This window comes from Corvus cornix, chromosome 3 (assembly GCF_000738735.6).
Source record: "Corvus cornix cornix isolate S_Up_H32 chromosome 3, ASM73873v5, whole genome shotgun sequence".
Classification (NCBI taxonomy): Eukaryota; Metazoa; Chordata; class Aves; order Passeriformes; family Corvidae; genus Corvus; species Corvus cornix.
This window is the reverse complement of record NC_047056.1, coordinates 13,201,388-13,227,116: the sequence shown is the minus strand read 5'-3', so window position 1 is coordinate 13,227,116 and position 25,729 is coordinate 13,201,388. Positions and strand designations below refer to the sequence as shown.

The following is a 25,729-nucleotide window of genomic DNA, read 5'->3' as shown; positions in this document are numbered from 1 at the left end:
TGGTTCCAATGGGAGTTGGGGTCAGGGGATGCACTGGGCAGGGAACCTTGTCTAGATCAGATTGCAAAACCCCATCCAACCTGGTGGGTTGCAAACTTCCTTTCAGTTTTCAGGGGTTCTTTGGGTTGGTTTTTTGCCTTTTTTTTTTTTTTTTTTTTTTGCCATGGGGAGAGTGGTTTGGGGTTTGATTTGGGGGTTTTTGTTCAGCTATCATAGAGTTCTTTTTTTAAAAAAGACATTCATGCCAAAGGAACCAAAGGTCTAAATGGGCAGGAAATTGTTTTATCTGAATTTTGAAGTAGAAACGTTTGACTTCATAAAGAGTCTGATTGTTTGTTAACGAAAACTTTGAGTTACTGCTTTATAGCAAAATAAAATAAGCATTCCTGTTTGCTTTTTATTTCTTAATTAATTTTTTTTTAAAATCACTGGTAGTCTTCTTCAAGATGTCAGAAGTGGTCTTTGGCCTTAGTTTTAAAAGACTTTGAAGTATTCTAAATAATTTAAATGCTTTTTCAAGACAATTTTAATCTACTTCTAGAGCAAAGATTATTTTTATTTTGCCATTGTGTTGGAAATTTCTTCTGTCTGTCCTCATCGTATGGAGATAAGCTATAATACCATGTCAACACTGATATCTCCCCATGAGAGATTAAAAAAAATAATTAAGACATTTTGCACCCGCAGTGTTGATGACAGAGGATAATAATGTCTCTGAGTGATAGTTCTGCACGTGGTTGTCATCTTTTTTTTTGTTTAAATATATTGTAGTATTCTCTTATGTCTGCTGCTACCTTAAATGTCCTATCACACATCAACAGTGTGTTTGATTGGCACAGCAGTATTCTTCATGAGAGCCTGCAAAGCTTGTAAGATTCCAGTAGACTGTGGGGAAAGATATGCTCCAAGAAAAGGAAGAGGTAATAGTTTGTGTACTCTGTGTGAACTTAATTGGGCTTGTGGAATAGCAGTGGATATGAATTAAGCTTAGATATGCTTGTCCTACCACTACATGATGGTGGTGATTCCTCTGTGATTCAAATTCTCATGAGCAACGTAGAAACTGAGAAGAATGTTCAGCATCTTAAGAAGTCTCTACAGAAAACTAATGAGATTGCAATTTTGATCTGTACCATAGTTTTAATCTTCATTTTTTCATAGGAGGCATGAAGATGGGATAATCTTTTTAAATGCATTTGGGGAACGTTGGGTTGGAGGTTTCCGTTAACAGAAGCCAGAAATACATTTCAAATACCTTCTGCATCCATAGTTACAGCATTTGGGACAGAGACTTTTTAAGACCATCCGAGCTGTCAGTAAAACAGTAGTTGCTGTTGTAGGGACCTTCGAAGGTCAGTGATTAGTATGTCAGCATTTGAATTGGCATTTCTAAGAGCATGAGTCAAAAAACATCAGGTGATATTTGCCATTCCTGATGCAAGACCCTGGACAGGATTAGAAGGACTAATATGAAGTCTATATTGCTTTGTTTCTTTTTTCTTTTTTCCCTATTTTGTTGTCTTTCTGTGGTTAGCCACCCTTCTCCTCAATGGAGTTGAAAAGGTCTGACCTGCATTTTGCAACTTGATATTCACAGCCCACTGCAAACATTATTTCACACCTGTTCCTCCCAGTAGTACATATGAAGTCAATAGCATCAATAAATGACAATATCCAAGGAAGCTCTGCGTAAGTGTCCCAACCACCATCCCTCTCTATCTCTGCCATATCCCTTTCCAGATGCTTTAAATTCCTAATGAGGACCACTGGAATAATACATAATTGTGGGTAAACACATTCTGCTCTTCGGTGGTGAACTGGTGAGTGGGACACACACCTGCAGCCTCAATCTACAACAGAATTGCTAGGCTATACAAAGACTAGTGGTGATTTTTGTGGTGATAGTGATTGGAAGCCTCATATGGGAACCTTCGGTGCAGTGCATTACTGCATTACGTGACAAAAGTACCTCACAGCTTCAGTTCATTCTTGCTTCTGTTTTTTTCCCATGTCTTGCTTAGGACGAGGATCTCATTATGTTAACACCGGGACAAAACAGGTGGCCTATGCCCCATAAAACTTAGAAAACACAGATAAAAGGCAAATGATCTGTGCATATAGAGTGTGAAACTGCTGGTCAGTGTGAAAGAAAATGGTCTCGGCATCCTGGCAGCTTAGTGCTTACAGCCTTCTTGTACATAATGCCAGGAAGAGAAATTGTGGAGAAAAGTGAAAGGGCTTGGTGGAACTCTCCCAGTGAGGGGTATACAGAAGAAAACATAAGAATGTTTGTTACTGCATATAATAAGAGAGTAGTAGACGCAGACTTGGAAAAAGGAGCTGACTGCTTAGTACTGAGTGAGAGATGACTGAGGAACATCTTGAAGGAATTTAAATCAGAAAATAATTTGTAGCGTAGAAGAGGGAACCAGCAGCAGAGTTGACAGTGTCTTCTAAAATAACTTCATAAAATAGAACTTCTTATTGATCAGTAATCAATATATAACAGAATGAGTTCCACAGAAAATGTTTAATTTGCATTTGACTGCAGTAAAGCAATTAACAAAGGTGGCAAATTATTTGATAAATAACTTTCTGCAATCAGACAGACTTAAAATAGCATTTGTGCACCTTTTTTAATTACTTCTTTCATTGATACAAGAATGAAGAAACTTTTTTTAGTAAGGAATGAGAGAGAGGATTGAGTCCTTACAGTCTTTTTGCTTTCAGTATCTCCCTCATGAATCTTGCCTATTCAGTAGGTTAGAAGTGAAAATTAATAAAAAGTAAGCACTTTGGGAATGAGCCTTCTATCTTTTAGATTGCATTTTAAGAGTGACCTACCCCCCAAAATGGGGAGGGGGACTACTACAGATGATCTGATTTTACACAGTAGCCCAAGATCAAACAAATCTGTACTTCTCGGAACAGTTCATCTGCATAATGGAGATTTTGGGGCTGAGCTGTGCTCTGCACAGGTGCAAGGAGATTAGAGAGAGAAGTGCCCTTTTATGTGCTGAGTGGTGGTGCCCTTTCACACTAAGTTAGTTTAATTGAGCTCATAAGCACACGTGAAAGGGATCTCCTGTGTATCAGTAAGTGCTGGCAGCCAGGGCTCTCACAGGACTCTCTCTCACGTGCATTGAACTGGCATCCTGAGTAGGCTGGGGCCAGCTTTAGCTTTCTTCTGACACCAGGTGGATCCTCATAAGAAAAGTCCTCAAAAGTTGTACTCTTTGGATATACTAATGCAACAGCTAGTGTTCCTGAATATTATTTTAAAATAGACTCTTATCTTAAGAGTGGGAATTTTGAGGAGTAAGATTGTCTAAATGCGTTAAACGGAATTTTTTTCTCTTGAGCACATCACCCCAAACCTTTTCATTTTCTCTCACTGATTTTTCAAACTGTGCCAATTTATTTGATGTGCCTTCACGTATATATGTTTTCAGTGATGAATTTAAGTATAATTTTATCTAATTATATTGTAGGTGTTCCTCTGCATTCTTTGAGGAAGAGAGATCAGCATTAAAACAGAAACGGCAGAAAATCAGACTCTTGCAGCAGCGGAAAGTTGCGGATCTTTCACAGTTCAAAGATCTTCCAGAAGATATTCCATTACCGCTTGTAATAGGAACAAAAGTCACAGGTAATTTCTTAAAAATAAACGAAAAAGCAGCCAAGTGTGTTTTGCAAAGATTTTAGTAAGTCATAATACACTTAAAGCACATAATTATTATAAATGTAAAACATCAAAAATTGTATGGTTTTTTGTTAGTTCATTGAGAAGGTGCTTGTGAAGATTAGGTAGTATTTTTAAAACAGTGATAAGGTTTTGAGGTGCAAACTTAGTATGGCTTATTATTTCTGCTGTTCAAATTGTAGGGTTTTTTACATGTCTAGTATATCTAACAAATTTTGGAGAGAGAGAGAGATGCTTATTTTCAAAATATTGAGTGTTGTCTGAGTTTAAAATCTGACCTAATATAAAACTTGAACTTCTTCCATAAATATAAAACTGTCTGTTTTGAAACAGATATACAATTGATATTGCATTGTAGTTAGACATGTATGCTAAACATGACATTGCCTTACTAAAAAAGCTTAACCATAACTGAGGAGGGAATGTTGTTGAAAACATTCCACAGGTTTTGTCTAGTTTTTTGAAATTTTTAATTCCTCTCTACTGTCTGATTTTGGTCCAGGTGCTTTTCACTTCAGCATGTCCTATTCAGGCCACTACTGTTTGTTGCATTTTTTGTGTTCAACAGCACTGCCCTTAGTTCTTGCTGAGGAGCAGGTGTGCAGCACACTGCCTCTCCTCACTCTTCTAAACCTGTATCCTTGAGCTGCCTTTCACACTGTCTTTTGCTAAATACACAGTCATCAGAGGAGGTGTTCAGAGAGAAATGCTGTGCAAAATCATCTGGAAATTGATTTTTGCCTGCAAAATCTGTCTGTCAGAAGGTATTGGGTATGAAATAAAGGGAGTTACATAGACAAAAGTGTAGTGCTAAGGATTAGATTTGGGAAATATTTGACCTGCAAACTTAAATTTTGTAAAAATTCAGTAATATTTCTATTACATACTTTTTTTTCTGAGTTTGCTTTTTTTTTTTTTTCCATTTAATCTGTGGGCTTTAAGTATACATATAAAGAATTGCTTGCAAAAGATGTAATAAATCTGTTTTTGTTATTTGTATCATAGCATTGCAATATTTGGTTTCTTGGTTCTTTTGTTGTTTTTTTAAGCACGTTTGCGAGGTGTCCATGATGGTCTGTTCACTGGACAGATAGATGCTGTAGACACTCTTAATGCTACCTACAGAGTGACTTTTGACAGGGCAGGTCTTGGAACACACACAGTCCCAGATTATGAAGTTCTTGTAAGTATTAATGACACATTCTAAAAGTAGCTGTAATAAGAAAATTAAATAAAAAATTCCACAATGATATGCTTTAATTAAAAATAAGAAAATTGAACATATTACACCCAGGTGGTATTGTCATAAAGTGGAAACAAGCGTAACTGATGCATGGGAAGTTCCAGGATAATGAACTTTTACTGCTTATGGTTTTACAGAACAGGATAACCCTCTATGATTAAAGCATAATGGTTCAGGGTGGAATAATTTAGACCAACCTATAATAGACCAACTATTATAGGCTGTTATAATAGCCTGAGTTTAATATGAATAAATACAATGAGTAGTATAAGATCCCAAAGAAAAATCTGCAATGGGATTCTGCCAGGATTTGCAGAAATTGTTTAAGAGACCTTGGCCCTTTGTAATGTGGTAAAGCCAGGAAAGGCCTATGGAAGTTGCAAACAAGTATTATGAGTTGATTGAACTTGATTTTGAAATTTCTTGTGCTAATGAACCTACCTGGGAGGATATTTTTTTTTGGTCAAACAACTGAAGATTATTTCCCAGCTCCTAGGCTTTGTTCCTGCCAGACAGTCCAGCCTAGACTGCAAGATTTCTGGAGGACCTCACTTTCTTTTGTATCTTATGTGGTGTTGGATCTACATAATTCCTCTAGTCTCTGCCATGGTCTGAGTTTGGAGCCTCTGCTGAACTCCTGTACAGTAGTTTGTCTGCCAAAAGTATTTTTGGAAATCTTCATGCAGGTTTTATTTGCTGGGATGCCAGAACACTTTGAAAACTCCAGCAATACATTAGGATTTTGAAGCTCCTGCCTAAACCAAAAGCAAAATGTTAATCTTTTCATGCTGTTGGGTTGGGGTGTGGATGGGCACGGCTAGTCCAGATTCCAGAAATAAGTTATGTGTTCCAAAAGGGTAAAAATTAATCAGACACTGAAGTAGAGCCTTCCTTTCCCTGTCTGGCAGAGTAACGAGCCTCATGAAACCATGCCAATTGCTGCCTTCGGACAGAAACAGCGGCCTTCGCGCTTCTTCATGACTCCTCCCCGATTGCCATACACACCTTCACTCCAGTCTCCAATCACAGTAAGTTACGTTTTTTCATGTGGTATTAATCACTGAAGTATTTTTAATACGTGTTGAAGCTGTTACCTTAAACAGTTTTTGAGATTAATTTTCCGAGGTTACTTAGCAAGATCAAGATTTTAGCAAAGCCCTCTAAAAAGAAGCTATTAATTTAAATGTTTTATCCTTTATAGGACAGTGATCCTTTATTAGGACAATCTTCATGGAAAAACAAAATTTCAGGCACAGATAGTGAAACACTAGGAGGCTTTCCAGTAGAATTCCTCATTCAAGTGGTAAGTGTTAACTGCAGCTCTTAGTTTTGTTCTTTATTGTCCTTTTGTGTTTATTCTGCCAATTCTTCTGCAGTTGAATGGCCTTCTGTTAGTTTATGACAGATATGGTAATATCCAAATTAACTTTTGAAGAGATGTTAATATTTGTTTTTATTCTTCCCTTCTTAATTTTCACACTTGTTTATAACCTTTGAAATATTGTGCTTTTCAGACCACAGAGGTCTTCGAAAGTGTCTTATTTTCCCAGCTCTACCATTTTGTCTTAAAAAAGTATTATTTCTACATGCAAATCTTAAGACTTTTTTATTTATTTAAAATATACTTTCATTGTCCAAAGAACATTTGCCTATATGCATTATTATACATATGCTATGTTATATAATGTCCTACCCTCTTGGAGAAGAAAAGCAGCTCTCATTTCCATGCAAGCAAACCTTCATGTTATAGATAGCATAACTACATAGAAAACACTTTTTTGTCTTCACCTTTATGAAATAATTCCTCAGTGGTTTTTGTACACCAGTTCAGAAGAGCACAGACAAGTAATGTTAGGAAGCTGAGCTTCACTGAATATTAAAACACACTGAAGCGTTTTCCAGAATGATGGAAGAGTGTAATTGCTCGTGTTGGCTTAGCTTAAGATCAGTGATTGAAGCCTTTAACAAGGAAAGCAGTTTTGAACATGCCAAAGGAGATTGGAATGATTCATGTTTAAAATACTAAGAATTGAGAAATAATATTACTGAATGCTCAGATTTTAAAGTCTGTGTAATTGGTCAAAAGAATAAATTTGTGTCTGTAGCTCACATGACACTCACATTTGGGCCATTCAACATAATGCATTTTATTTGACAGAATCATCTATTCAGCTTTTTTTAGAGGAAACTTGTATGAAGCTCATTTTGAAAATGGTGGCTTGGCATCTAGCTTACTAAGAAAATTTAAAATAGACGTAGTTGCTATAACATGAATTATGGTAAAATTGAATACACAAAAGATACAGTCTTCATGCAGCTAAACAGTATCTGCTGCTGTTCTCCTATATGAGTCACAGAGTATGATCAGTGAAACTACGTAACTAAGGTGTGTTGAGCTTTACAACTACTTAGTGACCTGTTTATGATACTGTTTCTGTATTTTAAATATGAAAACATGTGCTTTGTCAGTCATTTTTGGTTGTATATTACTGCTCAGTATAAGGAAATCTAAGTTTTGCAAGTAGAGGCCTCTTGCTTGTATTACAAATGGTGGCATTTTACAAAGATACCACATAAATATGTATTTTTGCTTGAAGATTTTCAAAATACTTTGAACAAAATCAATCCACAGATTTTTGGCATTTGTCTATTGAGCAACAACAAAGAATCACAGGGCTTAAGCATTTATGGAAGGAGTTGAAGCATTATTTTTAAGAATCAGTTTTTTAATTAGAAGTTTGAGGAGGTACTGGAATTTGGTGTTGTGAAATACATGAGAGTGGTGAATGCTGATTATTGATTGTGCTGTATTCACCAGTACAGATGTATTTCTATGTTAAAGGTCACTGCTCAGGATGTTCTAGCTTTTCTGATACACTGGTACTTAGAAAAATCAAAGCCCTTTTTTGATTTAATGGTTATTCAGGAAGTAAATGGTCAAAAAACAATTGATTCCAAGAAAACTTTCTGGAAAACTATTGCCAGGCAGTTATTTATAAGACCACAAAGAAAAAATTTTATGGGAAGAATTTTGGACAAAACAGAAAATACAGAACATACCTTGAATAAGGTTTCAACCCAGCCCCTTATTTCCCTTTTCTGAAATTAATTTGGAAGAAGAGGAATTGTATCCAAAACCACATGCAGAGAATGACAAGGAAATGTTAGGGGTTATTCTCTTTACCTATAACTTTCAGTTGCAAACATCAGGACTTGTAATAAGTATTTTAATCATTGTTCTACACTTAGTTTTTTTAAATCTTTTTATTAATTACTACTTGTTACATTTTGACATCTGAGACTGTGGACTAACAGGTATTAGAAAAAGACTGGCTCAAAAGTTAACATGATATTAAGAATAAAGCCAGCAATAAATGAGTCATAAATTTAAAAAACCCTTTCATGCTTAATTCATTATGTAATGCAGCCTTAAATATTTCATATGCTGTGTGGCAGGTCAAAATCGATAGATTGCATTCTTACATTCTAGTCGGTATTAAAACTTAGAGGGTGTTTTTTCAAGCACTGAGCTACAGCTTTTTTATTTTCCTTCCTCCCTGCTTCCTTCTGTGTTTTGGGGTAAAAAATTCGATTAGAAGGCAGCACTGTAGGACAAAGCAGATGTTGGCAGGGTCGCTGCATGCCCGGTAGAGGGAGTGTGGTGATGCAGCACGGGCACAGCACTGACCTGGTGTCTGCATGTGAGGAAAGCAGGCATCTTCCCGACTTAAATGCAGGAGGAACAATCTGAAAATGGGTACTCGATTTTTGACTGTTTTCTCCTTATGAAAATTTTGAAAATATTCCATAGTAAGTTATCCTACATTTCATTTTGAAAGGCTCATTTTATGTCTAACAAATGAAATCAGAAGTGAAAATCTAGACATTCTCATTGAGTTTTTCCTTCATTTCTTTTAATGTGAAAAAGCATTGTACTAAAAACTTGTTTCCAGTTTATTGAGAAATATAAATTACAACAGTAAACAGGATGAGTTATGCTGAAAATAGAGCTGTTAGGCAAGAATTTCTCAAGACAAATAGGGCTAGACTGAATTATAGCATTCACTGATGATACTGGCAAATGAAAATGGAGGTCTATGTAAAAAAGTGTACCCTTGAGAGAAAGTTGGTGGGCATGACAGATTCCATGAAAGTCACCGTTTTCTTAGAATCTGATTATCCTGATCCCTGGAATGTATCTTGGAATAGGAAGAATATAATAGAAAATCCAAGCTCATCAAATGGAGAACTAGCACTGTGCATCGTCATATATGTCTGCATGTCAAAGTAGAAGTTAAGAATCAAATGCCTTGAAAATTCAGGGAACGAATTATATATTCTGCATTGATTTGGGGATTCATCAACTTCATGAAGGAGAAGAATGTGTTAGGCCACTGCTGGATAGTGATGACAGCAGAGCTTGACAGGTAACTTTTTGGCAGCAGTGGCAGATGGTGTACAGTGCTTTTCTTCCTCCCAGGTGTTTTATTGGCAACATGAACACTTGTGTGGTGTGTTAGAAACTAGATCAGAGAGAGAATCCAGCTCACAAGTAACAATTTTAAACCTTTTCATTCTTGTCCCTTCTAAATTTCTTTCTTTATCGTTATCTCTTCTGTGATTGGGTTCTTCATGCAAAATGCAAAGAGCAAAAATGCAAGTGCTGGCTCAGCACAGGCACTGGGAGACAACACAAGGACAGAAATGAGCAGCTGGAACTGGGAGGCTGATAACCCATGCAGTGTTGCCTCTGCAACATGCCTCTGACCATGGCTCACCATCAGCTCATAAGATGCATCTGGCAGAATATTTGGAGTAGAAAGAGAGAAGTAATGATGCCATTTTACAGGTTTAGTTTACAGATGTGTCATTCAGAATACTGTTACAGGCTTCCTGTGCTCAAACACAGGAAAGATGCCAGTGAATGGAAAAAAGATACAAAAAGGGTCACAGAAGTTTAAGAGATGAAGATCCCTTTATGGAAATAGTCTGGAAAGGCTCAAGTTGCAGTTAGTCCAGTGGAAAAACAGTGGGGACGAGATGCTTCTATTGTCTCTGAATAAACAGGGATAAATACAAGGAGAGAACACTATATTTAGCTGAGAAACAGGTTTGGCTGTTTGGCAATATGGAACAAATTGCTAGGAAGTGAAAAAGAATGCATTTAGCATGGAAATTCCCAGAATATTCCTCATTAGCTGAAAGAGATCCTGGAACAATTTTCTGATTAGAATTTCTGAGAGCAAGCAACCTGGCTGAATTAAGACTGAACTTAAAAATCACAAAAGGGATTATATATAAATCAGATGTATGTTGAACTAGGAGTTCCTATTTCTCCCAGTCACATATTTCACTACTAGGATGGAGTTAACCCCTCTGGAATTCATAAGACCTGAAAATTTTGCTCTGTTTATTCCAGTAATAAAAGTGTTGCTGGTTGAAGTGAAGCTAGGATTTCTCTCAGGGCCCTAGAGTATGAATAGTTTTAGGAGTGATGTGTGTGTTGAGAATGCTCCCAGTGATTTCCACTTCAGCCTGCTAGGTCCCCAGGGCAGGAGACACAGGGTATTCCCATTACAAAAGAGGGAAATGGAAAGCCTGGAGTTGTTCTGTATAACAGATCCAATCTCTATACCAGGTTTTACTGCAGGAGTTTACACAAAGGGCTGGTGCTCAGTCGAGGGCACAGGTGAGAACTGTGTGGAAAAAAAGATGTAGTAAGGTGAGTGATACTAATTGTAGTATCATGACCGTAACAGCCTTTGCTCTCCTTCAGCCTGAAAAAAAAAAAAGGTTCTTCAGCCTCTAGCTGGCCATAAATTATATTGGTCTTCCTATAGGGAATTTCAGCTGATGGATTTTAGCACTCATCAATTTAGGGCACTTGAAAATGCTTTAAAAATCTCTGGGAAGTCTATCATTTAATTTTAATTAATTTTTATTTCTGCATCTTAACTTGATCAACAGCTGAGAAATAAGTTTTTAAATTATGAAAGAAACAGGTATGGTTTTTTATCTTGAAGTTCTATGGCATTTCAAAACTGCTTAAGGACCTATTCTTTCTAAAAATAGTTCCTTTGTTTTAGACCAGGTTATCGAAAATCCTTATGATCAAGAAGGAACACATCAAACAATTGAGAGAGATGAATACGGAAGCAGAAAAGCTGGTGAGAATGTTCTCTTTTTGGTTCTTAAAACAGGATATGCTTTAGCAGCTAATGCAAATAAATACAATTAGGAGTGTAGTCTAAATAAAACCTGTATTTAATACTTTCTATGACATGAAATGTCTTACTGTTTTTAAAGACAAGTCAGAGAGGTCAGTTGCTTCAAATATGATTCTCCTTTGAAAGCATTGTGCTTTGGAAACTGATTAATGTTAACATTGGGACAGCACATGTCAGTTAACACATAAAGTAAGGAAATACTATGTACTTTGAGAATTTGGAGTACAAGCTTATATGGTAAAACATTTATGATAATACTGTTTTGCAGATGGTAGGTGCTTATTATCTCAGCTTTCTGGTTAAAGCAGTTACTCATTTCAGAGATTTTCTGTGTGAAGCTCTGTGTGCCCTTGACTGGCATTTAAAGTTACAGTACCACAGCAGCTACTGCATAGTTAGCAGCAGCAGCAGAATAGTTTTTCTTGCTAACTTTATCTAATCAGCAGTCAGTAAATCAAAATTATAAGAGTGGCTCTTCTACCACCCATGGCTATAAATTGAGAGCAGAAAGCTCTCAGTCTCAACTTTCTGCCAGCATCCATCCAGGCTGTTGTCTCTGCAGCATCCAGAAGGTTTGTGGAGAGGAAGAGGGGTCTCTTTTATTTCTTGAAACAAAACAGTTGATTTTTTTTTTTTCCATGTGAAATAGTTGAGTGTTGAAAGATGTGATTTATTGTGGTAAGATTTCTCTCTGTGCCTTCAAAGATCGTGTGCATGTGTGCATTCTGTTACTCTGCTTCCTACTGCCCCATCCCTGTCTCTCTGTAATTTTCTTCTATGCCATGATGTTGTTCTTCAAACCTTGTGATCATTTCAGTTACTGCATTATTTTTCCTGCACATCAAATGTTTTGTCTTTTAATTTTGTGTGTTAGTAATAAACTAGATGCAAAGAGAAGTAACTTTAAAACATGTCATTGCAACTTGTAACTCTGATAATGAAAAATTACCAACTCTTCTTAAACAATTTTTTGGAGATATTAGTACTTTTGCATTGATGAGGAGATCCAAAGGAATGACAGTAGCCTTCCTCTAGCAAGAACCCAGATGTTATCTCAGCTCCCAAGTCCTAAATAAACTGTATTGTTACTTTTCTTGCTCTTCTTATTCCAGAAAATTGAAAGAGCAAAAAAGCAGTGGGAAGGGAATCTAGAAATAGATGCTAAATTTGATACATGTTAGCTCAATTGTAACCTGGATAAGGACTTTGAGATACTTTGAAATTCTTCCCTGCTCTATTTCCTTTGTAAACCAGCAATCATAAAGCACCATTACTATTCAAGGCTGTCCTGATAAAAATAGAGGATGTGATACCTTCCTATTGGGCCATATTCTTAGCCTGTCTTCTAATCCTCTTTGTCCCTTGGCAATCCCATCTGTGTTTGTGCCGCTGAGTATGTGATGCTTCTCCTTTAAAATATATTTTCTTTGAATGAGAATCTTTTTCTGGCCCCAGTTCACTTCAACATCAATAACATACCGGAACATGAATAAAATTGAATCCTTTGAGCTTACTCAGGTGTACTTTAATTGCCAGACTTTGGTAATAATTCATACAATTGTCATTTGATAATTGTTAGAGTAACACTGCTGTTTGGTTTAAAGTAATCCTTTTATGAAGACTTCTGTTTAATGACTGATTCAATGTAGAAATAAATGGAACTGACAACAATCAGAAATGGTACTGAATGTAGGCCGTTATTATCTGGCAATAATAATAAATTTAAATTTGCACAAGTCAGAAGATGCCTTCAGAGGAGATATTAATATATGCAACTGCACTTTTTCTGTCTCATTTTTCTTGGCATCTCTATATTAGTCTGGGTTGCAGGCTATAAACAAATTACTGTGTACATATAACAGTAAACATTTGGATAAACAAATATGAATTAAAAGGACCTGCAATAAAAACAAGGTAAGGGTAATGCTGGTTGTCTCAGAGAAGCATTTAGATCCTTGGTGACCTGCTTCCATCTACTGAAAGCTGTCCATCTTTTGTCTGCCAGTTTAGCTGTTCATTGGTGTTTCCAGGTCTTGGGTTGTGCCCAGGTCAGAAATAGTCCTGGTGCTGAGAAATACTTCTTTTGTCATCACTAGCATGGAATGCCCTTAGCCTTTCCTCTCCAATACAGAATTCACAATTGTCTGCAGCTTTCACAGCTAACCTGGAGTAATTCAGTCTGCTCTAGGGGAACTGGTCACTGGAGGAGGTCTGAAAGATTCGATTTTGGATGTTCCAGAGCTGCAGAAAGTATGCCAAATTTATACTACTTTCCAGTGCATTCTGAAATTATGGTGTTTGTTTAAAGCCCTGTTAAGTTGGTATTCAGATTTGTAAGTCCCTGGAGATCATTTCAGTGATTAAGTTTAATGGGGAGCTTTAAACTGAACTCCTAACTGAAACCTTTTGAGTTTTTGACCGGAATCCTCCTGATGAAGGCTCTCTTGACTTGCAATTGCTTTATCTTGTGGTGTGAAAACTACAGCTACAAGTTTTGATTGTAGGAGGTACCTGTATCTCAGTCTTGTGGCTGGGACTACGTTGAGCTTCTCTTGCAAGAGGCAACTTGTAGAGGAAATTTTATAATATATTACATGTTTTGTTTCAATTTCAAAAATATCACCCAAACAACATCAAGCTATATTCTGAAAAGAGTGTAAGAAAAATGATACTGTATTTTGGTATTTATTCTTTTTGTGGAAAATTGTGCTTACAAAATACTGTTACCAAATATAAGCTCTAGTAACTTTCTTTTTTGGCAGAACTTTTAGCTGTAACAGAAGGTATGTAGCACTTAGTCATCCTCAGGTGACCAATAACTTACTAACCAAATGTGCCTCCCATCCTGCAGCAGAGGTGGTCGAGGCCATATTGTCCTGTACTGTTCCTCTGCTGGCAGGATAGTTTTCTGCTCAACCAGTAGAGAGAAGCCATGCCCAGCTACTGGAGAAATAAGCAGGTCAGACCACAGTCATCTTCTGTAGCATTTACCACCATAGATTATTGTAGCACTTCAAGAAGGGAATAAAAGTATGGTTGTTACCTACACATTTTCCCTTGGAGTTATAAGTAGTAATATTGTGTTTTAATACTTTGTATGTTAATGTTTTTCTATTTGACGCTGGGATTTCAAATATCTCAATGTAATTTTCAAGTAAAAACTCCTTTTGATGAGTTCAAAATCTGTAACTGTGTAGTATTGCATTAACTTTAATATGTTTTGCGTTTTCCACAGAAATCCTATTCCATGCCAATAGGCATTGAGTTTCAGAGGAGATATGCAACTATTGTGCTAGATCTAGAACAACTAAACAAAGACTTGAATAAAGTTTTGCATAAAGTTCAACAGTATTGCTATGAGGTAAGATTTTGCTGGAATCTCTGTGTACTTGGAGGTTTTGCTCAACCTAAGTAGAAAATAGAATTTCCTGGGAGTAGGGCATTAGGTGGGGGTCACACTGAAATGAAACTGTTGGTAGCTGTACTGGATTCCTTCTCTGTGTCTGCCTTTGAGCAGCAGATACTTTTCCTGATACCTGTTCTTAAGTAGACATATCTAAAGAACAAACACTGTGTACTATATACACATGAACTGTCTTTGAAATCATCTCATTTCACACATCCACCAGATGGAAAGGACTTCTTCACTCTTAATTTCTCCACACCATATCTCTGCAGCTTGCTCCTGACCAGGGCCTCCAGCCTGCTGACCAGCCCACGGATCTGAGGCGCAGATGTGAAGAGGAAGCTCAGGAGGTTGTCAGACAGGCAAATACCTCATCAACGGGACAACTCTGTGTTGAGAGTGAAAATTTAACTGATCTTATCTCTAGACTTACAGCAATATTACTGCAAATTAAGGTAAAAAGTTTGCACAAAACAGCTTCTCCCATACAATACACAGTGTTAAATCTTTGCCAGTTTTTGTGCTCAACTGTGAGAAATACCAACTGTGAGATTTTTGTTTTCTTCTTCTACAGTGTCTAGCAGAAGGAGGTGATCTGAATTCTTTTGAATTTAAATCACTAACAGATTCATTAAACGACATTAAGAATTCAATAGACTCCTCAAATATCAGGTATTACTTTTTGAATATTTAATTCTTAATTAAACACTTTATGATAGTAGGCAGTTCTTATTGTATTTTAGAGGTGAACGTTGATTATAATTAAGGTGTTTAATCTGGTAACTTCTACTTATAGGAAGGGTCCCATCTAAAAGGGGGGCTTCTTATAGGGAATGTGAAATGAGCAGTTTTCTGTTTGAACCTATCAGTGAAATAACATGTTAAAAAGTGATAAATTGATGCAGCAATAAGTAGACTTTCTTGTTCTTTAGTAATTTATGACAGCTAAAAACTTACTTTAGAACACTGTCAGATTTTGAAATCCCACTAGTAATACAAGTATTTTACACCAGAGAACAGCACCATTTCAGTATTCTTTTGGCATACTCAACCTCTTGTCTATAAATGTCAAAAGGTGGCATATGAGACAATTAGAGGTTCTGAGCAGCTTTCATTGGCAAGATTTTAAGCCAAGAAACAGAAAAGTGGCCATGTTGTGCTGGATCAAAGGCCAAGCTAGTCTAGATGGGCCATTTTTCAACAGTTGTCACAAGCAGGTACCTGAGGAGGCATCATAAAAATAGCAAGAATGTGGTAGCAAGAGCATAGTGATACTTGTCTGGAGTACCCTCCAGCCTCCAGCAATTTGTGACCAGCATTTTATGCTGCTAAATTAAGTCGTTTAGAAAATAAACCTAAGTGCAAAGTATTTTTTTATATCCTTACTACTTGTATTGCTACATAATAATGGGAGGCTGTACACATGAATTTTTAAAATTTTTTTCCAAAGGTAGTAGGATGGCCTTTTGATTTTAAAATAGTTACTGAGAAATGCTGTTTTATAGCATTTTTCATTAGGAAAAACAAAACCAAACCTCAAACGTTAGTGAAACTACTTTATAATCAACCCTGCAAATTGCATATTGGAATTGATTCAAGTCAAGGTTGATGTACCCAGCAAAGAAAGTGATGATGTTTCCATTTCATGGTACTTATTTTGGCCATTTTAGCATCTCTTCATAATACTTTAATTTCACTAACTCTGGTCATGTTAAAACCTTACTTTAAGTGCCCAAGTCAGTAACTCTTGATTTCATGCAGCTGTTTGTGCAAGTTCTGTTTTCCCATATTTCTCTGTCAAGTTGCATTTGTGTGTTCTGCTCTCAGATTCATCTGAATTTTTGTACTGGCTGTGTTCACCTCTTGATTTTTTTACTGTAAAGATATTCAGACACAACTCTTACATATGGGGTTTAACACTTCTTTCTTTCCTTCTTTTCTTCCCATAGTTGTTTTCAGAATAATGTTGAGATCCATGTTGCACATATTCAGAGTGGTCTGAGCCAGATGGGAAATTTACATGCTTTTGCAGCTAATAACACCAACAGAGACTGAAAACTTCCTTTCAAGTGTACAGCAAGTAGTTCTGGAAAATCATCTTCCTTTCTATAGGCTTCACCAAATACCCTAACTGCCAGAAGATAAGGGAAGAGAAAACCTCTCATAAAGGACCCTTTTAAATATATTGTATCTGCTTCTTAAGGAAACCAGCACTACTGGCCAGCGTTACGTTAGATTTCTCCATTTGTTATTCACATGCAGTAGTTTTGCTGACTGGTAATCTCTTAGTAATTGCATTGATTATAGTAAACTTGAAAGCATACTTTGGTATAATTTGAACTTCGTTTTTAAAAGTTCAGATTAGTTCTGCACACCTCTTGCTGTTGGATCTCCTGGTATGTTAGAAGTGGCAGAGAGGAAATGGCTCGAGTTAGTAGCCACATGGCAGGTCTTTGTTGTGTAAAGCTACACCTCTGTGTAGGTCTTGAGAGCTGCCAGGTCAGCCCTTGGGAAGCCGAGTGTTCCTGATCTAAGGAAGCAGCAGCAGGGTACAGCCAGCAAACATAAGCTGTAAACTGGAGGATATTGGGCAGGTCTATCAATCAGTCAATGTCTTGTTGGAACTCTTAATTTATCATAACTTATAGAAGGAGTCTAATGAAGGAATATAAAATGTAACTTTCCAGAAAGAGATTGGTTATGGCTTTTTCCTTTCACACAGGGCAAAAGAAGTGCTTTAGGTGGTATTTTATATAAGTGACTGGTTAAACTTATTTCCAAATTCTTGTTTGTTTGTTTTGCACAAGTTTTAAATTAGATTACTGGTTATTCAACAGTACTCAGCATATATAAATATGAAGATTTTTATAATTAAAGATAACCAGTGAGGTAAACTGCAAAAATAAGAAGTGATAACCTGCCTATACCTTTTGGAATGTTAATCTTGTAAAAAGTGTGTATTGGTTTGTTTAAATAGTCTTGTAAAGCTTCTGTGTAATGAATTGTTTCCAGATATCAATTTTCAGAGATAGCTGTAGAGATGTTTTTGATTCTTTTAGATGCCTCATTAAATAAGGTCTTTTATATGTTAATGTATAAAGAATATGTAAACAGGATTATTTTCAATTTTAAAATTTTGTATAGTTTAAAGATGCTTCTGTATTCTGTGTTGGTATTGTGCCACTGCAAAACTTTAGTGCAGAGTTTATATTTAGCTAAATTTGTTCTGTTAATTAAGAGAAATGCATAAATCTTTTATTCTCAATGAAATTTGTAACTGAATAAATTGACCTATGAGAGTTGATATATTTCACAAAAATGCAAACTTTTTTGCAGATGGTCTCAGGTCATTTTTTTTAAGAGAAGCTAATTGCTGAAAATGAAATGTTATGAGGACAAGGTAAGTAGCTGTTTCAAAAGGTATTAAAAATTTTACAAGGGATACTATAAAATAATGATAAACAGTAATTTAGCTGAGTTACCCAGGAAAATTTACCTCTCAGAATGCAATAGAACATCATAGTGGTCCCTGCAATTGCTTTTGTAATTGTGTCACTCATTATTTTGTGGTGTTACCATCTGTTTGATACAGAAGACAGAAAGGAGTCCTCTCTCACCACCCTTTTCATGTAAACAGAGAAAGGTGCCAAAGCCTTATTTAAGGTACTTAGGTTTAGTCAGACAGGAACTAATCTGATCTACAGGTAACTCAAGAAGAAGGAGCCATCTCCTTGCACCCCTATACTCATGTGGCTGCTGCTCCCTCTGCACACCTCTGCTGTGATCCCGTCCTGCTCTGATGGCACTCAAGCTCAGCATATGCACTGAATGCTTTTGAGGGGCAGGACTTCCCAGTACTAAACACCAGGAGGGTAGTTTGGCCCTGTAGATAGCAAACATCCCAAACTGAGGGGGAGAGAAGTTGTAGATGCTAGTAGATACCAGAGGGTTTGGGAGCCTGCTTTACATGACAGCCTTATTTCTCACTGGACACAGAACACATTGCAATAACCACCACACTCCAATCTCAACTCTGATTCCTTAGGTGTGATGGTTTTTACGTGTGGATACTTAAATGTGCTCTCCAACATGTTTTCTGTTGATGTAGGTTTTTTTTAATTTCTGCAGGGTAATAGATCATAGAAAGATCTGTCATTTGTGGTAAGTGTCTTTCACAATGTGTGTGAAGGTACACACCATGTACTTTCACATGTCACTTGTCCCACTCACGTAGGCAATGTGAATATACACATCTTCTCTTTTCTTTGAGAGGCTGCATTTCTCCTTGGGTACTGATGTGTTGGGTCAGAGCTAATGTTGAATTTTGGTGACAGTAACAAATATAACTGCTTTTGCTGAATGTGCCCTAAGTGTAGCTGGAGTCTCAAGAGCACACTGCAACTACCGTACCTGAAGTCTGCAGGAGCAGAGCAAGTTACTTTGATTGATTATAATCAGTAAACTTGAATTTACCCTGAGCCCCCAAGAAACCATGGTCTCATTTTCTGTCTCTCCCTGCAAGTGCTTGCGGTTTTCCCGACCCCCACCATAGCACCCAAGTCCACTTGGGACAGATGGTGTTTGAGGTAATTGCTTGGTTTTTGGTTCATGTTTTTTTCAAGGGTAGCTCTGGGGTTTTTTTAATGGAGAATAAGCAGCAGCCACTATGCCACCTCACCTTACAAGCTTGCAGTCCAACCAGCAGTCAGCTGTCCCAGATCTCACAAGCACAGGTATGTTATGGGGTGGCACTGAGGGATTTTGTGCATTGGTAACCTTATTCTGTGGGCCGTGATTCCTGTTACAGAATATTCCTGCCACCAGTACATGGGTCATTTTTCCTGTGCTTGTGGCATTCGGGTGCTCTTCCATAACTGATGTCTTACAGCTTGCTCTGCTAGGCTCTAAAGTACTATTTTGTAAGCAGGAAGAATTTGCGTTATCCTCAAAATACATACAGAGTAATATATCCTTCCTCAATAAATTGAATTACAGGAGAGACTTCTGTTATTACTAATTTTGCAGTGCAGAGCCATTCAGCCCATGACCAATCATGTGAACAGCTTCTGTGTAGTCCCTACCTAAAGCTGCAGCACCTTTAGAGTGTCCACAAAATATTGCCATTTCTCTTAGTTTAACATTAACCTTGGCTGAAGTGGCAGACTGGAGGCTTTTGTCCAAGCACTTGAGATTTGGGGGTTTATATTCCTTAGGCCATAATTTTCCATTTTCATTTAGGGATGGGGGTGTTTGTTTAGGGTATATTTAAGACAAATACTGACAGAGGAGGTTTAAGGCAGCTTCTGTAACCTGTCCTTCAGGCCCCTTAGGTCTCTTATTGACGTCTACACTGCAGCCGTGGCTCTCCAGGACCTGAGAAGAGAGCCTGCACCTGGGATATCTAACACTTTTCTACCCCACTGTCAGCCAAGGTAAGAAACCTTGCCCCCTGCACCAGGTACACACACAAGCAGAGCAAAAATGTAAACTTTTATTTTCCTTGGTCAAAAAATCACAACAGACCATCACACTCTTTTCTAAGACTAGCCCCCACCCCCAAAACACAGTGAATTGGGTTAGCTTTTTGGCTGAAGAAGGTTAAATAGATATACAAAACATGGTAAAAGGAACCTTTAAATACAGTGTAAAAAGATGCCCTCAGCTGATGGAGCCGACCCGTATCTTTCTTAAATAAATAGGTAAAATCAGTTACTACCGGATAAAGTGCAACAGTGGCAGAGCAGCAGTGGTGAGGTAGCGCGGTGTGTGACTGCTCCCCGCCCGAGCAGCGGGACGGGGTCCGGCGGGAGGGCTTCGCAGGGCGGCCGGGAATGCGCCCCTAACCTGTCCTCCGCCCGGCCGCGTCCCGCCGCGGCGGCGCTCAGAGGGCGCGGAATGCGCCGAGCGCGTTCTCCTCCCACTCCGAGCCCGACTCCGAGTAGCCGCTGGTGTCCTCGGCGTCCGACACGGGCGAATACTGCTCGCAGAAGGCGCGGGCCGGCGGGAAGGGGCCGGCGGCGCTCCCCGCGAACGGGGCGGGTTCAGCCCCGCCGGGCTGGCCGGGCGGGAAGCCCTCGAAGCCGGGGCCGGGGGGGAAACCGGCGGCCGGCGGCCACGGGTAGGGAGCCGAGCCGTCCTCCGTCCGGGCCCCCCCGGAGAGGGCGCAGCGGGGCCGCTCCGGAGCGCGCAGGGCGGCGAAGCGGGGCGGCCGCGGGCAGCCCGGCGGCGCGGCGGGGCCGGGGCGGGGCGGGCCCCGCTGGCGGCGGGACTTGGCGCGGCGGTTCTGGAACCAGACCTGGGGAGAGAGGGCGGCGGTGAGCGCGGCGGGGCGGCCCCGGCGCGGCGGGCGCGGCACAGCTGGCGCCCCTCACCTGGATGCGGGACTCGGGGATCTGCGTGGCGTCGGCCAGTTTCTCCCGCAGGTAGATGTCGGGGTACATGGTGTCCTGGAAAACCAGCTCCAGCGTCTCCAGCTGCGCCGCCGTGAAGCTGGTCCGCTTCCGACGCTGCGAGGCCGCCGGCGCCCCCTCCGACGGCTCCGCCGGGGGAAGCGCCCTGAGGGCGGGCGAGGCCGCGCCGGGCCCGCCGCCCCCCGCCCACCTGCCTGCGGGGAAGGCGGGCGGCTCCGCCGGGGGCTCCCCGAAGCGCAGCGCGGCCATGGCAGCGGCGAGGAGGGGGCCCGGACGGCCCACCGCCCTTTATAGCCGGGGAGGGGGGCTCGGCAGGGGCGGGGGCTCGAGGGGGCGGCGCGGCCCCGCGGGGAAGGTGAGCTCCGGGCACCCCGCCGGGCCCCGCGCCCCAGGCTGCCGGTGGGGTGCCCGGCTGGGGCGGCCCCTGCCTTGCTCAGCCCAGAGGACTCAGCGGCGGCCGGGCACCGCAGCCCTACGCGTGCCCGACGGGGATGGGTGATGGCTGGCAGCCCTCGACTCCCCGCACGAAACATGGACAGCAGGAGGGAGAGGGGAGCGGGCTTTGCATCCGCTCGCCGTGGGCAAAACAACTGAGTGTTGGGAGTTTGGCACCCCAGCAAGGACCCAGTGCGGCGGCTGGGTTATTTCTGGTACAACATCTAGGCCGATAGGGTTATGGAGTTTACTCCCTTCAGCTACTCGTGTGGAGGTAGATGTCCTCAAGCAGCTGTCTGCTTTGGCAAGTAATGGATCGTGCATGGTGTGAGACATAAAGCAAACAGAAGTTATATCTCTTCCCGTGGCCGCAACTGCTCCACTTGCAGTGCTTCAACTGCCAGCTGTGAGGGCGGTGTACGGCTTCCTGCTGTGCCTGCTGCTGCAAAAACATCTCTTTCTTTTTAAGATGCAAGTTAAATGCACCTGGAGAGTCACAGCAGCTCAGACAGGGCAGAGGCAGACGTTGGTGTCATCACCTTTTCCACAACTTGCTAATGCCTTTACACATCACATTTGCACATCCTGTGTGCTTTTGCCATAACTGTTTTCCAGACAGAGAGGCCTCGTGCTGAAATATTGCCTGCACACCCCAACACCACCAAGGCGCTTAAAATGGTTTGTCCTCATTTTACTTTTTACAACTGTCTCCCAAGAAAAGTGACTTTGTACAGAAAATCGTGTTAAAATTGTTAAAAGCTTGTTTTGGAAGTTTTGTTCCTAAAACATTTGTACCTTTGTCCTTTTACATGTGCAGCAGTCCAGATGCTTTCATCACTGAAGTTTCTAGGTTGTTCCCAAAATCATGGGCTGTAGTCTGCAGCCAGCAGTCAGAAACATGAAACTTGTACAGTGTTCTCAATTAGCAGTGTAACAAGAGGGCACGATGGTGAGAAAGGGCACAGGTGAGTGGTGATCCAGAAAGCACAGACAGCATTATTTAAAGTTTTCTGTGGAAGACTTGTGGAGGGTTGAATTACTCTGCAGATTCTGTGCAGATTTAGAAGATGCCACAGGTGGCAGCAAAGGAGAATTATTCCAGATTATATTTACATGATGAATGTTTTATTGTATTTTACATCAAATAAAATTCCTGAAAAACATAGCAGAGGTTTCTTTCCTGTGCAGTGAAGAATAGAGATGTGGCATCTTTTAGGTTTCTGAAGGATTTAATCCTGCTTGGAATTATGCCATTATAGGAATATTGACTTCCGTTTCTAGGATTTGGTTAAGGTTGAATAAGTCCATCGGACAGAGAGAGCAGGTTTTTGAGGAAATGTGTTTTTTCACACACATTCATGTGTTTTTCTTTCAGCAGCAGCCCAGGCTTAAGGAGCTGCTGGCACCACAGGCCCCCCACTGTTCACCTCTGTCCTGATGCCTTCCCTTTAGCCGAGCATGTGTCAGTCCACACAGTGTGATGAGGGAATTAACCCCAGTTAAATTAACTGCACAGTAACAACAGTTGTTGTTTGTTGGTTGGGTTTTTTTAATCCAGATCTGGGATTCCTACCTGTTGGTTACCAGCAGGCCCTGGGATGGCTGTACAAGCGAGAGGATGCTGCCAGATGGAGCAGAAGGGAAATGAGGGGATCCCATCAGGGACTGCCTTCTAGGACTGCCGCCACCTGGATCTGATGCTGAGCTAGGAGAGACCAAAACTGAGACAGACTGCCCAGGAGCACAGTGGTTTTCAGTGTCAGACTTCCCATTAAGACAACTGTCAATGTATATTGAATAGATACTCAGGAAAAAGTGAGTACTGGGAGCTAATAGACCTGTTCCCAACTCATAGATCTGGAAATGGGCTGACTCTTTGATCTCTGGCTGCTGTGACATCCTTCAGGCCAAAAGCCTCCTCGGTTCCCTTGCCCTTTATGGTTCCTGAGGTGTTTCAATAGCTGTCTTGTGACAGCAGCTGACATGCTTCCCTTGGTGAAGGAAAGAATGGTGAGGCTTCCCACCACGAAGCTTCTGGAAGCTTTCATTGGGAGATACAGGTGTAACAATTATAGACTTTTTAAAAGTCTACATTGTTACAATGGCAGAAAAATAACTTCCAGACACTACATTTTGTTGCAATCGATGCTGCCCATGAGTGCAGTGTGACCGGTGGCTCTGCCATGTGGAGTAGGAAGCTCGGGTGACTGAACTGTGGGCAAAACATTTGGTGCCCTTCATGCAGCCCGGGATTACACACACGGGCCCCAGGGTGCGGGATTCACGCTCAGTCTCTTCATTACCTGGCTGCAGACAATTGCATTTTCTAGCAGACATGCCTGTGAGTGGATGAGGCTGCTGTGAGCAGGTCAGGCTGTGCTGCCTGTCTGCAGGTGCTGAATTCTGTGTACTTCTAGTCTGCCTCAGTTTCCCTGTCTGGGCTGGCTGGCTGTTACCAGCATGTTCATCTATCTTGGTGATGAGTCCTTTTCTGCTTACCAGTGGTATGTGCTTTTGCAAAAGCAAAGCAATTCTGGAGCAAAACCAGAGCCCAGGAATCATATTTTCCCTTTCCTGTTGCTCAGAACATCACACACTAATTTTGTCCATGGGATCCTCGTGGCCACTCTTCTGTATTGGCTTGGTTTGAAACAGATCTAAGGCTGAATAAAAGCAAGGGGGACAGTGCTCTGATTGTAAAGGAGTGTGCTGTTAGGTGGAGATCACAATAGGAGGCTTTTGCCTCCTCCCAGGCAAGCAGGATGCCATGAAAGACAGTCCTTGCTTCCTTCTGACAGCTCTCTCCTCTTCCAATGCTGGCACACTTCTCCACAGCTCCCACAGAGTATCGTCCCTCTGATGTTCTAAAAGCCGTGCCTGTGGGGTAGTGCAGTGTGCCTCCTGCAGCAAGGACAAAGTGCTGTGTCTGGATTCAGTGGAGCTTCCTTTCCCTGACAAGTAGTTTTCCATCCTTCTGTGCCCCTCGTAGTCTGACAAGGAAGTTTCTGATGCCTTGTAGGTGCCAGCATCTGCATGGAGTCATACCCAGGTAAGGGCTGGAAGCATTCAGAAGACATTCAGTTTTGTCCCTTCCTGTTCTGCAGACTTGCTTTTATTTGTGTCCCACCAAGGCACAAAGGGGGAGTTTGTGTCTTCCCTCAAGAAGCAAAAGCTACAACAAAAATCCAGAAGTGGCTTGTTTTTTGAAATTAAGATGGCTAAAACTGAGAGCTATCTCTAAGGGAAAAGCAGACTGCCTTGTGTTGATACCAAAAATTAAAGGCTGCTTCAGACACTGTTTATTTACACTGATCTTCACTCTATTTGTCAAGAGAGAAACTTCTTGTGCTTTTGTCGGTGCTGGGAGTGCCTCAGCACTGAGGAACCTGTGCCAGGAGGGCTCACAATACAAAATGTGCCTGTTCCTGCAGTAAAATGGTTTTAAGCTTCAGCTGGAGAACATGCTCTCACATCACTGCTGCCAGCTCTGAGCACCCAGCAAGGGTAAGACAGGCTATGAAACACAGAGACTGAGGAGGAGCAGGGGGAGATAGGCCCTGTGGCAAGTTTTCCAGCTAGCTGGCTGTTCAACCTTTTGCATGTCAAGCTGGTGAGGTTCTCTCAGGGTCTTGGGGCTACAAAGTCATCTTTTAATGTGCAGTTTAAGGTCCTGCCATGTGGAAGCATCCCAGAATGCATGGCAAGAGGAAGCAACAGTGTGACTCCCAGTCCTGACTTTGCTGACACAGCCAACACACCCCTTTAAATAACTAACATGTGAGCAGTTCTGCTGCTCAGCCATGGGGGGAATGGGACACCAGGGGTTTTGCCATGCAGTGATTTGTAACCAGCAGTGCAGCCTTGGCTGTGTTCAAACTCCTCTGGCTTGTCAGATGTCACATCACCTTGTTCCTTCTAGGACTCTGCAGGGACACAGCTCTCACACAGTATTTTGTCATTCCAGCAAGGCTTATTTTATTTTTCTTTTTCTATTTTTCATGTCTTCAACATGAATTCTCTGGTCACTAAACCCGAGACTGAGGTTTTTAGTAGTGGAGATTTAGCAGCCTTTTGTCAACCTGACTAAATTTGCAAAGATTTGGTACCTTGGAGATCTCAATTTCTACATCAGTTTAAATTGAAATTGGCCAAAAAGTTCAAATCTTATCACAGAATCATAGAAAGGTTTGGGTTGGAAGGGACCTTACAGATCACCTAGTTCCAGCCCCCCTGCCATGGGCAAGGATACCTTCCACTAGACCAGGTTGCTCAAAGCCCCATCCAGCCTGGCCTTGAACACTTCCA

General features: G+C 40.7%; 2 protein-coding genes across 2 annotated transcripts in view; one reads left to right on the top strand and one right to left on the bottom strand.

Annotated features, from left to right (window-relative positions):
* LIN9 (lin-9 DREAM MuvB core complex component) overlaps nt 1-17,914 on the top strand; it is a 39,084-nt gene extending 21,170 nt beyond the window's left edge. Inside the window, exons 7-15 of the mRNA XM_039569882.1 lie at nt 3,492-3,649; nt 4,753-4,886; nt 5,855-5,974; nt 6,148-6,249; nt 11,033-11,113; nt 14,409-14,534; nt 14,852-15,034; nt 15,154-15,251; nt 16,529-17,914. Coding sequence (XP_039425816.1) covers nt 3,492-3,649; nt 4,753-4,886; nt 5,855-5,974; nt 6,148-6,249; nt 11,033-11,113; nt 14,409-14,534; nt 14,852-15,034; nt 15,154-15,251; nt 16,529-16,634 — 1,108 coding nt within the window. The 3' untranslated portion in view covers nt 16,635-17,914. The remainder of the gene's footprint in view (nt 1-3,491; nt 3,650-4,752; nt 4,887-5,854; nt 5,975-6,147; nt 6,250-11,032; nt 11,114-14,408; nt 14,535-14,851; nt 15,035-15,153; nt 15,252-16,528) is intronic.
* Nucleotides 17,915-20,378: 2,464 nt separating this feature from the next.
* MIXL1 (Mix paired-like homeobox) lies at nt 20,379-21,238 on the bottom strand. The gene is made up of 2 exons (XM_039569647.1): nt 20,951-21,238; nt 20,379-20,874 (listed from the first exon to the last, which is right to left on the bottom strand). Exons 1-2 carry the CDS (start codon nt 21,236-21,238, stop codon nt 20,461-20,463), a joined length of 702 nt encoding a protein of 233 aa, XP_039425581.1. The 3' UTR covers nt 20,379-20,460.
* Nucleotides 21,239-25,729: the final 4,491 nt, after the last annotated feature.

What these genes read in the sequence shown, in the direction of transcription:
- MIXL1 (XM_039569647.1), bottom strand. Translation starts at nt 21,238, where the DNA reads ATGGCCGCGCTGCGCTTCGGGGAGCCCCCGGCGGAGCCGCCCGCCTTC. An exon ending in TCCCCGAGTCCCGCATCCAG is followed by an intron (nt 20,875 to 20,950) that starts GTGAGGGGCGCC and finishes CTCTCTCCCCAG; the next exon opens with GTCTGGTTCCAGAACCGCCG.